We start from the raw sequence: 14,351 nt of genomic DNA on the forward strand, positions 1-14,351 counted from the left end.
TATGGGAATCAGGTCCAATTCACAAAACACAACCCAATCTTGTGTGTTTCTCTCTCTCTACAGCCACTGCTGCAGCCTCTCCAGTACCAAACACTCTTTCTAAGGTAGATGAAGTATCACAAACTCATGGGGCCTTTCCCTTCCTTCTCCCTGACTCGTGGATCTTCATGAAGCCCTCTGGAGCTATGACTTAATTGAGAATCATCCACAAGGAGACTACTCAACCCTTTCACTTACAGAATGCAAAGATGCAAATTAAATATCACTCTAATTTTGTCAGCTCGAACACCGCTGCTCTTCCACCACTTGCCAAAAAAACGACAGTTCAGCAGACAAGCTTTAAGAAATACCAGAAAGTTTGAACTAGAAATTGATTCTGCATCCCTTCACTAAGCTCATTTTGCTAAGGACACAAGACACCACTGTCAGAACAGAGAGCAGGCTGAGCAGCAAGCTTCAAGGACCATGTCCTGCTTATAGCTCCATGTGTAACCAAAAATTGCACAACATACATTCCCAAAGAACTCATTTTTACACAATACTCTCCTTCACATTGTTCTATTTGACTACAGTCAGTGCTCTCATCGAGGAAACAATTCCATGCACAAATAGACAGCAGAACATCCAGTGCTATTTGGGAGGCTGCAGTTTGCATTTCCCCCCTTTTTGATCCTTTCAGATCAGCAAATGCAAGGACCCAGCTGTTGTACCTGGGATAAGGCACTTGCCCCAGATGAGCAGTACAGCACCAGGCCAGTGTGCCAGACAATCTGGAGGGACCTTTTCTTCACCATTTAGAGCCAAACAAGGAATAGTTCTGGAGCAATTGTGCTCCTTCAGCCTGGAGTGCTCCCCCTGCAACTGCTTGTGCAGCTTTCAGAAGCTGCTTCACATTCTTCCCTAAACTTCCTAGTAATGGCCACAGATTTTGCAAACTTCCAGAGGTTTATTCTATTTCCAAATCAGCTCGAGGTGCACTTCCAAGGGATTCGTCAGAACTTGTGAAACATCACCAGGAAATCACAAAGGGAACATTTCCACCTGTCCAGCAGCAGCTCTTAACCATCTACACAGCCAAGGTTTGTCAGTCGAGGTCTCACATGATTTCAATTCCCTGAAAAAACAAAGTTGCCTTATGGCATGCATAGTATAGATATCACTAGTGCTACCTGGAAGAGTTCTAGCTCCAATCCTCCTCCCTCCCAAAGGGGACAAATTCAAACCCACTTATCTGAATAGTTTAAATTCAATCTTTGCTGCATATATTTCAAATAAACCTGTGCTCCAAACCTTGGAATAGCCTAGGAGTAAAAAAACCTGTTAACTCACCACTAACAGAAGACTAAGAAAGAAGTGAGATCTAGTTTCTATCAAAAACAAAAGCACATCTCACTTCTGGGTTTATTTATTACTTTCTCAAAGACATTTTAATATAATTATTCTGATATTCTGGTCTAGAGAACAGCCAAAATCTCAGTTTTAAGGAAAACCCCTCATTTTACACTGATTTGAACTCCCGGTAGCTTTAAGCACCCAAATAATTTTAATTTCTTTTTCTATTGAATGAATGTTCTGCAGTTCTAGAAAGATGAGTTATGCACTATTGTTCACATACAAAAAGACAGTCTAACAGATGTAAACTATTTATTGAATATTTGCCACCAATATTGTTAAATACATAATCTTGCAGTTTTCCGCTTTCAAGTTAAAATGTCAGAAACAGAACACCAAATATTTACAATTCTTGTAAGGAATGTTACATAATGACACATTAAGGCGTAAATTCTTTTGGCTTATAATTCTGAAAAGAATGATAATAGCAAAAAGTGATGCAAAATCTTTCTTGTGAGATTATGATTAAGCTACAATGTTTTACAAAAATATGGTGTAAGATGGCAATAATCCCATTCAAAATCCTGCATTAGGCCCCTCGAGAGGGGCTGATAATTTATACAGTCAAAACTTTAAAATTTACATATAAAGGTACCCTATCCACCATTGAAAAGTACAACTCTCAACATATACAGTTTTCAGGCCACAGTTTTGAAGGTCTGGAGTATCAAGTTGGTTTGATGAATTAGTCGGTTGGCACTTATGAACACATTTATTGCCCTGTGGAAAGAGAAGAATATTGCTTCAGACACTTCTAGAAACATGGCAGTGCAGAAACCCAGCATTATTGGCACCTAGGCTTTGAGAACTGGGAGCACAGGGATGTTCCCCCCTGTGCTGACCTACCTGAAGCTCCCTGCTGGCTGCCAGCCAGCCTCATTTGCATAGCTAATCCCAGAAAAGCTGTGCTGATTTGGCAGGAATTTAAAATGAATTTGGCTCTCTATCATCACTGACATCTCAATCCTTTCCTTCTGGGATTCAGATAACCAAGGGAAAACCATGGAGCAGATGACTGGGTTTGGAACCAGATGATCTTTAAGGTCACAGCCTTTTTATGACTCAGTGATTGTTAAACACCTTTCCAAAGCTGAGCTCTTCACCCCCCAGGAATTCCAGAATTGGCAACTCTTCCCTCAAGGAATACTAAACGTGCACACATGTGACAGCAACACACTATTTTAGTTACCTTTCTGCACAGAAAGGTGTGGGGTCACAGAACTTTTCAGCTCAGGAATGACGTGTGAGCATGGCTTGTGTTTAGTGCTGGGGGGAGCAGGGATCTCAGCCAATGTGCAGCTCAGACACACTGAAATTCCTTCCCAAGGATAGGAAATACATGATGGAATTTCTTACACTACTGCAAATAATTAACACACTTTAAGCTTAAGCCCAGAACACACAGTACTTCTGTTCAGGAATCGAAGCTACCAAAGCCTAAACTTCTCATTTTGGTATCAAATTTAGCCCCAATTTCAGGAGAAGGAGAGAAAAATAAGAATGCTTTGATGGGAGCAGGATTGTACTCCAAGACTCTCAAGACTTTTCTCTCCTTTAGTAATGCCCCATCTCCTGGGTGCTGTCAGCCTTTGCCAAGCTCAACAAGAGCTGACATCAAAGTTGGTTCCATCTTTAAAACAGAACACTGGCACTGCCAGAATCTGAGAGGGATCCACCCACCCTCCAAAAGAATCACTACAGTGAATTACACAGGAATAGTGACTGCAAAACCCAAGGTGAAGACCTGGAAAAAGCCTCAGTTTGAAGGCTGAAATTCTCAGCTAGAAAAAGATTCAGCTGAATTATTCCAGATACTGCAGAGCACTATGAGGGTCTATAAAGAAAGGCCAATAAAAATGTAAATCAAAGAGAACCCTGCACAGATGTTTTGTATTTGCAAATGATACTTCAAATAGGTAAATTAGTTTTCTTAAAAAAAAAAAAAAAATCCCTAATTTGTTTGTCCTTGTATATGCACTGAGAAAACCCACACAGGGTCAGGAAATTTAACTTCTCATATTCAAACTCAAAACTAACACTGCATATGAGTGTTACATAGTGGTGAATTTAACAGTTTTTCCTTTCCTCAAAGGCATTACAAAAGAAACAGCCATGGTAATGAGAGGACATAGGTAAGGAAATAATTAGGCAACTCCTAAAAAAGGCAGCTTACATCCCAAAGCCTGTCCTATTTTCCTGTTAGTCATTATGTAAAATGTTGAAACAACAGGACAAAACCAACAGGACAAAAGCATACTTACTTTCCATCTTTAAAATAGGTTTTCAGAGTATCACTGAAACTTTTGGAATATTTTACAAACTCTTTCTTTTGGTGCTCAAGTGCCTGCAAAAACAAAACCAACAGGAGCAGAGTCTTAGTTCACATATTTCTGGGTACAGTGAGAACCTTGAGGTTAAACTGATCAGAAAATTAATTAATGTTACATCAGGAATAAAAATTTTTGGTTTTCTTTCTTTAGAAGAAACAAAGAGGAATCATTTTTTTTTCTAAAACTCCTGAAACTTATCATACAACCATTCTGTTGTTAAAGCATGGTGTCATTGACCAGCTAAGCTCTGCTTTTCATCCTTGGATGCAAAGGATGCCTCCTCTGTTGCTATTAGAAATACTGGCTGAAGAGCTGGTGCACGTACCCGCCGGTTCTGGTACTGGTATTTCTTGAAGACATTATTTACTGTGTCAAGGAGCTCCTTTATTGCACTTGCAATGTCCCTGTTGGGCAAGAAAAAGAGAATTTCAATATCCTCAGGAGATCCCATGAAATGCTGGAGTTGAATCCCTTTCTAGCAGTTAAGTATTTCTCAGGGCAGTCTCTACAGAGGAAGTGTCAGACACGATGGAGGAGATCAAATGCAGGGAGCCACAGCAGGGAATTCAGCCTTGGAGCCAGCAAGTTTGGTCAAGTAACATTTCTAAGTGGGATCAGGCTCTCTGGCAATAGGAACAATGCTGCTACAACTACAGAATTTCAACATTCAGGCCTAAATTCAAGAAGTTTGACTCTCTATCTGCAGCAAAATCCATCATATTGTACTTACTTGATTGTCTGAAGAAACCTCACTCTGTCATTGATCTCATCTGGAATCTTACTAAGAATCTGTTTAAGTGCTCGTGCCTTTTCATTAAGATCTTGGAATTCAGGTTCAGGTCTTTCAATCATATACTCTGGCAAAAAGAACACATTCAAAACCACCATTAGTTTGTCCTCAAGTCTGTAGTGACAGCTAAAAACACGACACAAAATGCAGCAGGATCTCCAGGGTGAATTTGAAGGTGAACAGCACAGAAACAGCCACGAGCAGAGAACTGCAGTGAATAACCCCTGTGTGAATCAGGACAGTGCCAACAATCACCTTCATTACTGCATGGTGGAAGAAGAGCCCATCTTACTTTATTTGAGACATTAAAGTCATCAAATTCAGTATTAAAATAACTTAAAGCCTGCAGTATATTCTCCTTCCGTGACAGTGTAACTGCTGCTTTTAATTTGAAGTAGGAAGAAAAAAAGAGGATGTTACACTCCATATTTGCCTTTTCCTGGTTGTTAGCATTGCAAAAGGTGAACTGTGCACCCATAAAAACATAGTTCTAAACATTCATTTTCTTTCTTTCCTTCTATTATTAGTCAAGTGTGGTTTTCAGGGAGATTTACTTTCTCCAATAGCCATGTTCAAAAATACAAATTTTCTTCTACCATGCTGAGAAAATTGTACTAAGAAACAAATAATCTCTTCTGAAAAAAGAAGAAATACAGAATTGCATGTTCCCAGTTAACAGTGTAATTAAAAATAGAGTTATCCAACACAGGCTTTATTACCTTCTACATCATCAGCTGCCATACGCAGAAGAGACTCTGTGAAATTCACATCCACACTTTTTTTCTCCAGAATTTTCATGATGATGTCCTGTGTAAGACCTGGATTTTCTTTTTCAGCCTGTATAGCAGAGAAATTTTATATTCTTAAATATGCAAGACCTGGGCATTGCAAGCACCAAGATTTTCAAGTAAATTGCTTCAGATACTGCAGGAGTTTGCTAGGAACTTTGAATGCTCTAATGGCTTTAGACCAGTAGATTACATTAAAAACATTTTTCCACTACAAAATTCATTTTTCTTGGATTACATCACCGATTTTGTATAAGCAACTTTTCCAATAAGCCCTTGCACTCATTTTGAGTAAGAAGGGTTTTAATAAATGTCTATATCCTGTTATATTTCCATAAACACCAAGCTTTGAGACAAAAATATTGTATCCCCTGGAATTTAATTCACTCCAGCACAGGTGTCCCTCTCATGAATCACATCATATGCTCAGACATCATCTGGGAATTGCTCTTTCAGAAAAAACCCAGCTTTTGATTGATGACATATCTAGGTACAGAGCTGGATTAACACTGGAGCTGTTCACATCACCTGTGCTGCTACCAAAAAACTGCTCTGTGGGGAAGAAAAATGAGCCTCCGTGGGTTTTTTAGCTGGCACTACCATTTTTACCAATATCTCAGTTTAACATTATTTGCATCCAGCTTAGCTCCTTCCCACCAATTGTGAAAACACACAAAACCAACCCACACTCGTAGGAGCTCAATTTGAGACTTCAGCCCATCAAGGTACATTTAGATTTAAGTGCAGGAACAAGGAAGCATCCCAGAGTTGCACAGCTCAGGTATGTCATGCCTGCCATTATTTTGTTTCAATATTTGAAAAGATCACCACTTCAATAAAGCAATGTAAAGGAATATCTCTATTTTCACTCCTTAGGAATACAATGGAAAAGTCAGAATAATCTTTTTTTCCATTTACTGCTGGATTTCTACACAAACACTGAACTTCATCCAGAAAAAAATCCCATTACCACTCACTTTGTAAACCAATTTCAAAGTCTGCTACGTGCCTATTGCTCATGAGAGCCTATTCTACAAATCTTGTGGGGTTTAGACTAAGTTTATTATTTATTCACTGCCTGCTCCCTTAATTTAGCTTTTGTTCTGAATGGACAAGAGAAGAGTCTGTTTAAAATTGCTCATTCAGATTTCTACTCATGGCATCTGCAGACATCTCAAACTTCCAGTTCATGCAATTGTCCACTTTATTTTTAGACTACTGGATCAAGGATGAAGTCTTAGATAAAAAGACAAGGAAACAAGAGAGCTGACCTTTCAGCTTCATCATACACAGCTTACTTTTGAAACAACCATTTTTCAATCTAAGTTACTTCTCACCTTAATAAAAGCTGCTCTCAGTGTCTGAGCTGCAGACAGATTTACTCTTTCTAGCTGCAATAAAAGTTTAGAATTAATTATTAGCATTCTGTTGTTATCAGAACAAAGCAAGTCAAGTAATCACACCTTGCCCATAAAGCAGAATGGAAAGGGAGATTAACAGAAGCTTTCAAATTGCTGGTCTCACTTCAGAGATACTATAAAAGTAAAGTTAATCCCAAAGGAAAGAGTTCCCCCCACAAATGAAAACAAAAATCACTGGATGTATTTTGCAGCAAAAGTCCCACAGAAGATTTTGAGAACATCTTGGTAATCTCTGATACTCAGAAAAAACCCAAATATCCTATTAAATAACAACCATTAGCAGTAAAATGAAAATGCATTAAGCTGCTCGCAGGTTCAACTGTGTGCTATTTCTTGCCAGAGAATACCAGAGCTGGTATTTTTGTGAAAATCCTCTGTTAAAGGTAAGAGGAAAGCTCAGGACCAAGACAACCAGCAAGCTTTGATGAGCATGAAACTATTCATGGCAAGAAGGGTGAAACAATGCAGAGAGAAGATGTGTTAGACAAAGCTTTCCCAAGATGAACAACATGTTAATTCGGCCTCTTTTCCCAAAATAAAGGGGATTATTGCATTCCAAGGCAAACTGGAGCTCACCTCATTAAAGACAGGGTACATAACAGCATAGAGAGGCATGGAAACCATAGAAGTGGTCTCTGCTTCATTCTTCATCTCTTCCATTGTCATCCTCATTCAAAGAGCCACTTCTCAAGGAAAACACTATAGAAGCAAAAAACTCCTCATTCACTGAAATGTCTCTTCTTTTTCCTCGTTGTGCAAGAATACTTGAAGAACTTGGAAATTCTATTGTCCTTAGGGTGTGTGAGAAAAGAGAAAACAAACACACAATTACAAATGCTCGTGAGGGACAGGTTCTAAAAATGACAAGGCACAGATCAATGTGAGTTCTACTGGGTAGAAACCAGGGATTTCTTATTACATGAGTCAAGTAAACATAGAATCACCACTTGGTGCAACTTCAAAACCCTAACTGAAATCTATTAAATGAATATTTTAAAGAAAAGGTGCTACCCCAAGTGTTTTTCCCTTCAAGTTCCTATGGAATCAATTCTCCTGAAAGCAGGGATTTTATGTGCTATTTACAAAAATCTTGCCACCACTCATAGGCAGCAGCATAGGGTTCCTGACAACTCCCATCCAGGAAAACTTGGAAAGCACTACATGCTGCAGCCCCAACCTCATCCAGATGCATTGTGACTATTAGAACTACCTATAAATACTCCATATTTTTGCACATGCATCAAGCTGTGATTCTGCTGGAGATCAGTGCCCACTTTCCACCCATCTGAATGTGAACACTGCATCTTTGGTTTTATATAAGCTGAAGTCATGTTTCCACTCTGGGTGTGCCACCAGCTATGTTAACTCAATGGAAAATTATTGTTCCAGTAACTGAACCTCTGTTTTGGAAGTTCTCCACCCAGCCCAGCTCATCATATCCAACATGGAAGGATCACTGCTCAGACCCAGAAATTATGTGGAAAAGAAAAAAGGTCACCTTATTATAGTTGATAAAAAACCCTTGTTCCAGCCTGCTGTATTTTCTATTAATCAGATTCTTTAAAAAATATTTTATATGACATAATTGAATTCAAAGACCTGCAGTCCAAGTCAGAAATAAAGATAAAAAGAAAGATATTAAGCTTTTTAATTTTTAGGTTTGCTTGGAGGATTTAATGCACTAGAGGAGGTATTTTTCTTCCTAGCAAGCTCCAGACACCTGGCATTTGCATGTCTGTGTAATTTACTGACATTTTAGTAAGAAGTGAAAAGAGTGAAATGATAAGTAACAGCAGAAACTACTCCAGCATTCAATATCACTTCCTGAGAGTATGAACAGGTTGAGAACATGCCAAGACATTTCTTCAAGCCATATTCCTCATTATGCTCTGCACTGGCTAAAGATCTCCAGGCTATTTAAACAGAAGAACAGGTATTTTTTGTCCAGAGCAGATATATAATTGTTCAGCCATAATTATACAAGTGAAATTTGTTACTGATTACAGTCAGCACAGAGAAGAAACTGGATGACTAAAAATATTGTGAATATCTCCTCTGATCTTGTGAACAGTAAAAGCTGAAGAAAAATTAAACATGACTACAGTAAAAACTTTATGCAAGTCTTCTAACAAGGTCTGCTTACTGCAAAACCTCACTTTGTTTCTCTTGCTGCTTCTACCTCGAAGTGCCACAGATGAGCTGATTCCTCCAGCCCCAGAAAAGGATTCCTGAGACTTTAGAAAGGGGTCTGGATGGATGAAATGGATGAAATGCATCCACAGGGATAGAAGTGCAATAATCAGGAGTCTCACAACTTTATCACCCACCCCTGGTATTTTACAGCTGTCAAGAACATGGAACAATACAAGTGAATATTCATCATTCCTCGAAAAGTTGAGTGTTTTCCCAAGAACTTGTTTCAGTTACATAAATTCATGCAAGGTCTGCTCACATGGGGGGAGGGAACTTGTCTGAACAAGTTTTCACTCCCTGCTGCAGGTACAAGCTGTCCCATTTATTATCCCTGTGTATTCCCTGCTGGATCCCTGTTTGTTTTGCTGTTTAATTCTTCCTTTCTGGAAGTTCAGTGAGTGTCCACTGACACATCTGACAAGCACCACCTGCATTCACAGATGAATTTATAGCACGTTTTTATCTGTATTCTCAGAGTAAGTTTTTTAAATGGTTTAGTCAGGTCACTGAACATTGTTCTACCCAAAAGATTTTTATCACAGGAAAAAGGGCAAAAAAGGACAAAATTGCCATTAGATATAATTACTTTGTTTTTATGGGTTAGCAGTATCCACACACACACAAAAAGAAATACTAAGTGAAATGATGGATTTTTATGATGATGAAAACCTATTACACTGTGAGCTACCATGAAGAACTCATTTTCTCTTGAAGAACCATAAGCTATTGTTACTAATCTATGGTGCAGTTAAAACCCTCACATAAAAACAATTACACATTATCTATTACCCCTCTTCCAGACACTGACACTCCTAAAAAAAAAATACAACACTTGGATTTTTATTAACACAAAGGATACCAATTTTGCAACTGAAGAGGTGGGTTTATATATATGTGCACACAAGCAATATTTAGGAACACCAAATGCTTTTGTTGCCAAGGTATGAAAAGAAATTTATCACACTGCTTGTTCATTATTTCAGAAATCTTCCTGTTTTCCACTAGGAAACATCACAGTGTCATGAAGGACCTGACTGCTAAAATTCTCAAACTATTTATCTTTAGTTAGGAAACAACTTCACATCTTTTGGATGTAACTTATTCAATTCAGTCTTTGCTAGTGTTAAATAGAAAGAATAGTTGTCTTCACAAAAACTCTGTGTTCACTGTGTTACTGAAAGCTAGTTTGTCATAGCTGCACTAAACCACATCCAAATATCCTTGAAGGTGGTCTCAATCTTGATTAGGGACTAAATTCTCATGAAAACTGAAGTTTCTGTTCTATTTAGATCAATTATCAGCAAGTCCACTAACCTTCAAAATGGCCTGACTCAAGCCAAAGTTAAATGCACATTATCAGCAGCAAGGAGGAGCTTTCAGCATTTCTTTTAGGATGTGATCAAAAGCAGCTCTGCACAGCTGCCAGACTTCCTGACAGTGTCTTGTAACAGCTTAACTTCAGTTCCTCCAATCTCAAAAGAGCCTTTTCTTTGAGAGGAGTTTACCCTAGTTTCATCTGTCATCTGGTTTATTTTACATTCTCAAAAAAGGTGGAGTAAGATTCCATGAGGAGGTGATTTATTAGGGCAGCACAGTGGAGTGGTGGAGTTGAGAAAATCCTGGACAAATTGTAAGATGCAGAAAAGGTGTTACTCTGCTGGCAAACTTGTTAATTGGTCTGAGGGGGCAGATGAGGAGAAGACAGCAGGACACTGCCAGATACTGAACTGAGTGTCAGCCTGATCCCCCTTTTTGTTACAGGGACCCCACAGACCCAAACCTCTGGGTGTGCAATGAGAGTCCTGGGAGAGAACGTACAGAATGATACAGGGAATTGAAACAGAATCTGGGTTTGTCAACTGTGCTAAAATACCAGTTAATACAACCCTGACTGCTCAGTCCTGAGCCATCAAACACACCAGGCTGGATTCCAAGAGATGCACTAGCATGGAATACGTGCTTTCACTGTCAGGATAAATCTTACATTCTAACCTTTAAGTCTCAGCACTAAAATATGATCCCAGCCAGTCAGCAAACATGGAGAGAGCTGGTATATTTTAGATGAGGAATAGATTTGGAAAGGTTCTTTGACAGACCTATTCCCCCATAGCCACCCAATGACATTTTAAATCATTCAACTGAACTTTAGCAAAAAAAAAAAAACACCAAAAACCCAACTCCTGCCAAGAAGGGTGAAGAGCACAAACCACCACACTTCCTAGATGTACAACCACCATTGTCAGTGTCTAAGGTGACAATTTGCTTTCTCTAATGTGTGTCATTTACTGACAGACTTTTGGTCATGCATTTAAATCAAGCAGAGCTGCTTAATAAGAACACAACCATCACCATGTAACTACAGCAGGCAGGATCTTCCCCAAATCCACAGCTGCTCCTAGGCCAGGCTGGAGAGGAGCGAGGTTTCCATCAAAGGAAGGTGTTTGTGTAACACAATCTTCTGAAGCAGTGCTTAAAGCAAAGAGAGCAGACTCTCATGATTTCAACTTTTCAAGTTTTAAACCAACAGAAACACTTGGTATCAATTGGCAGGGTTTCAGCTCTGTCATCAGCAGATCTACCTCTGCACTGATGTTGTCTCTATTCCCTTCTCCAGGCTCCATCTACCCTAGATCTGGTAAGTGCTTAGACATTAATATTCTTTTTTAGAAAAGTACTACAGAGGAACAAGGCCCAAGGCAGGGATTACAAATATTATTATTTCAGTGGTTGGCTTCTAGCAAAAATCACAGCTCCTTTCCTGCAAGAAAAGACTACCTTACTGCCAAGAGGTTTGCTCCACTTTTTGCAGGGAGGATTCAAGAATGGGGTTCACCTTTAACCTGATCTAAGATCCCGGAGTTACCAGAAAAATCCATTCAAGTCCAGGAAGAAAGAGTGAGGGAAGGGAAATAACAGCATAAATTCCATCTGAATTCAGAGGCAGAGCTTGAATCAAAATGTAAGACCAATGTGCACGGGAGGAGGGAGTGTAGGTTATTTACTACTGCTGTTGTAAAGTTTATGGAAGTAAAAAAAATTGCAGAATATGCTCTTTTAACTATATACACACCACACACCTGTCTTGGCAACTCTGTTTCTGTCATTAATCATCACTTGAATTAAAAAAAAAAAAAAAAAGCCCTAACCCACACATTGGGGTTTTTTTTTGGGTCAGATGTTACCTTACCTGCTGCTATATTTTCATTATCAATTGCAATTATTTCCCATTGTATAACTCAGATTATTTGATACAAAGCTTCAAAGCTTTGTGTTTCAGATAGAGAATTACTTTCCTTCTTTTTAAAACTGAGCAGGGTGGATTCACTGGGATTAGCACACAGATCAAGTATTAGGATAACAATCTGTATTTTAAAATCAGCAACAATAACAAGAGACTTAAAAGGCTGAACTGATTCCACATCCCACTGATTCTTACACCAAATAGTTTCACTGCAGAGTTAATAAAAGGAATGTCACCAGCAAATGGCATTGAAGTTTGAAAGTGTCTTCAGATGCCTCTCACTAGAACCGAAATGCAGTTTTCAAACATCTCCACACACGTGTAACAGTCACCTGCAGTGAAATTCACTCTGGCAAAGCAGAGCTGCTTATGCATTTGATTACTGTAAGAGCAGTTCTATGACTAATTCAGAAATGACACAGACCTGTGATAAATACAAGATGTCTATTTTTAGAACCATATCAACTTAAAAAACAAAAACCAAGCTTAGCCTGAAGTCAGATTTATAATTAGCCTGAGTTCTTTTGCTGGACTTCAAAATGGAAGTGATTTAATCTGTCCTAATACAGCCAGTCTGTGTCTCACATGAGACCCTACAGCCTGTGCTCCAGTTCCAGCAGTCAGCAACACCAGAACTGTTATACAGCATAACTGAAACAGGTCAAGAATGTTGGGATATATAACCACAACAACATATCCCCCGTTTCTCTTTCTTTTTCACCTCTTGGGCAACGTGAAACTGAAGCCACTATTCTACCAAACACAAACAGGTATGACACAGCTCCAAAGGGACAAAAATACATTCCAACGTGTGAACAAATACCAGAGGAGAATTAGTTCCTCTGATAACAGGAACAGCACAAGGTTTCAGCCACCCAGTGTGTGCGAGCTACAGGAAAAACCCCAACCCAACTCACCAGTTCAGTGAGCGACTTAATGGGACACCCCAGCCCTGCCCTGACTGCTCAGTCCCCAGGGGGGGCACGGCCGGGGGACCCTGCGGAGAAGGAATCACAGAATCAATTAGGTTGGGAAAGACATCCAAGATCATCGAGTCCGACCTTTGAACAAACACCACCTTGTCAAGCAGACCATGGCACCGAGTGCCACGTCCAGCCTCTCCCTAAACACCTCCAGGAACGGTGACTCCACCACCTCCCAGGGCAGCCCATTCCGATGTCTAATCACCCCTTTTGTGAATAATTTCTCCCTAATGTTCAACCTACACCTCCCCTGGCGCAGGAAAGGGGGAAGCAGCCGAGGCGCCCTTTCTCCCTGCCCGCCGCAGCCACCTGACAGCGCTCCGCTCCGAGAGGACGAGCTAAAAATAATACACACCAAAATAAAACACATCCGGGCCTGCGCCTGCCGGGCCCGGGCCGAGCGAACCAGCACCAGGCCGGGAACACGGGAGCGGGGCCAGGCCCCAACCCCGCGGCCGCGGGAAGGGCGGGGAGAAGGACAAGCCCTCGGCGCTGCCTCAGGGCCGGAGGAAGGAGGTCACCTCCCGGCCGGGAGGGGAAGGGACACCCCGCGCACCTTCCCCGCACGGCGAGGCCGCCCTCAGCCGCTTCCTCAGCCCGGCCGCCCCTCTCGCAGCCCCGGAGGGCGCGGCGGGCCCCGCGTCCAGCCCGCGAGAGCCGGGCAGGGCAGGGCTCGGCACCTCACCTGCCCCGGCCCGACGAGCCCCCGCTGCTCCCGAGGGGCTTCGCCGCCGCCGCCGCGCCGGAAGCGCCCGCGAGGAGCAGCAGGAGGAGGAGGAGGAGGAGGAGGAGGAAGATCCGCGGTGTTACCACACACCAGGCGTTGTCCGGAACCGCGCGGGGGGCCCTGGGGCTCGTAGTCCGCCCTCCGCGACCACAAGCCCCACAATGCCGAGCGGAGCGGGGGCGGGAGCGCTCTGCGGGGCGGGCCGGGGCGGGGACAGTGCCCGGGCGGAGCGGGGCTCAGAGGAGCCGAGCACAGCCCTGCACGGCAGAGCCGCGGCGGAGCGCGGAGAGGCGGTAGCACCGCCGGGCAGCGGGCGGGGCGGCGGCGGCGGGAGTGCCGGTGAGTGCGCCCGTCCCTTCGCGGGGCTGTGTGACCGAATAAACCGGGCGGCTCCGGCTTGTTTCTTACACCGAGCGAAGCTCCGTGCCGGAGTAGCGGCGGTGCGGAGGAGCCGCTGCCCGTGCGGGGGTCGCCGGCGTTCTTTCG

The 14,351-nt window shown here is 41.8% G+C and overlaps 2 protein-coding genes across 5 annotated transcripts in view; one reads left to right on the top strand and one right to left on the bottom strand.

Moving 5' to 3' along the window:
* Positions 1–1,627: 1,627 nt before the first annotated feature.
* Positions 1,628–14,020, bottom strand: PDCD10 (programmed cell death 10). 4 transcript variants are annotated; one of them, XM_053951621.1, is made up of 8 exons: positions 13,956–14,020; positions 7,298–7,512; positions 6,638–6,691; positions 5,232–5,349; positions 4,453–4,579; positions 4,048–4,126; positions 3,654–3,736; positions 1,628–2,112 (listed from the first exon to the last, which is right to left on the bottom strand). In XM_053951621.1, the coding sequence occupies exons 2-8, from the start codon at positions 7,391–7,393 to the stop codon at positions 2,031–2,033; spliced, it is 639 nt and encodes a 212-aa protein (XP_053807596.1). In that variant the 5' UTR covers positions 7,394–7,512; positions 13,956–14,020; the 3' UTR covers positions 1,628–2,030. The 4 variants fall into 4 exon arrangements, with proteins under 4 accessions (XP_053807596.1, XP_053807599.1, XP_053807595.1 ...); XM_053951624.1 differs by lacking the exon at positions 13,956–14,020 and adding an exon at positions 13,824–13,949 and having other exon boundaries at positions 7,298–7,504; XM_053951620.1 differs by lacking the exon at positions 13,956–14,020 and adding an exon at positions 13,824–13,949.
* Positions 14,021–14,107: 87 nt separating this feature from the next.
* The window catches only part of SERPINI1 (serpin family I member 1), a 44,947-nt gene continuing 44,703 nt past the window's right edge, over positions 14,108–14,351 (top strand). The window contains exon 1 of the mRNA XM_053951619.1: positions 14,108–14,204. The gene's annotated coding sequence lies outside the window, so the exon portion shown is untranslated. The remainder of the gene's footprint in view (positions 14,205–14,351) is intronic.

This window comes from Vidua chalybeata, chromosome 10 (assembly GCF_026979565.1).
Source record: "Vidua chalybeata isolate OUT-0048 chromosome 10, bVidCha1 merged haplotype, whole genome shotgun sequence".
In the NCBI taxonomy this organism is placed as follows: Eukaryota; Metazoa; Chordata; class Aves; order Passeriformes; family Viduidae; genus Vidua; species Vidua chalybeata.

Bases quoted from the DNA above. Each gene is read 5' to 3' on its own strand.
- PDCD10 (XM_053951621.1), bottom strand. From the start codon at position 7,393: ATGAGGATGACAATGGAAGAGATGAAGAATGAAGCAGAGACCACTTCT. The intron at 5,350-6,637 runs GTGAGAAGTAAC...TCTGCTATACAG, and splicing joins TGAGAGCAGCTTTTATTAAG to GCTGAAAAAGAAAATCCAGG. The intron at 4,580-5,231 runs GTAATAAAGCCT...TCTTTTTGCCAG, and splicing joins GGCAGCTGATGATGTAGAAG to AGTATATGATTGAAAGACCT.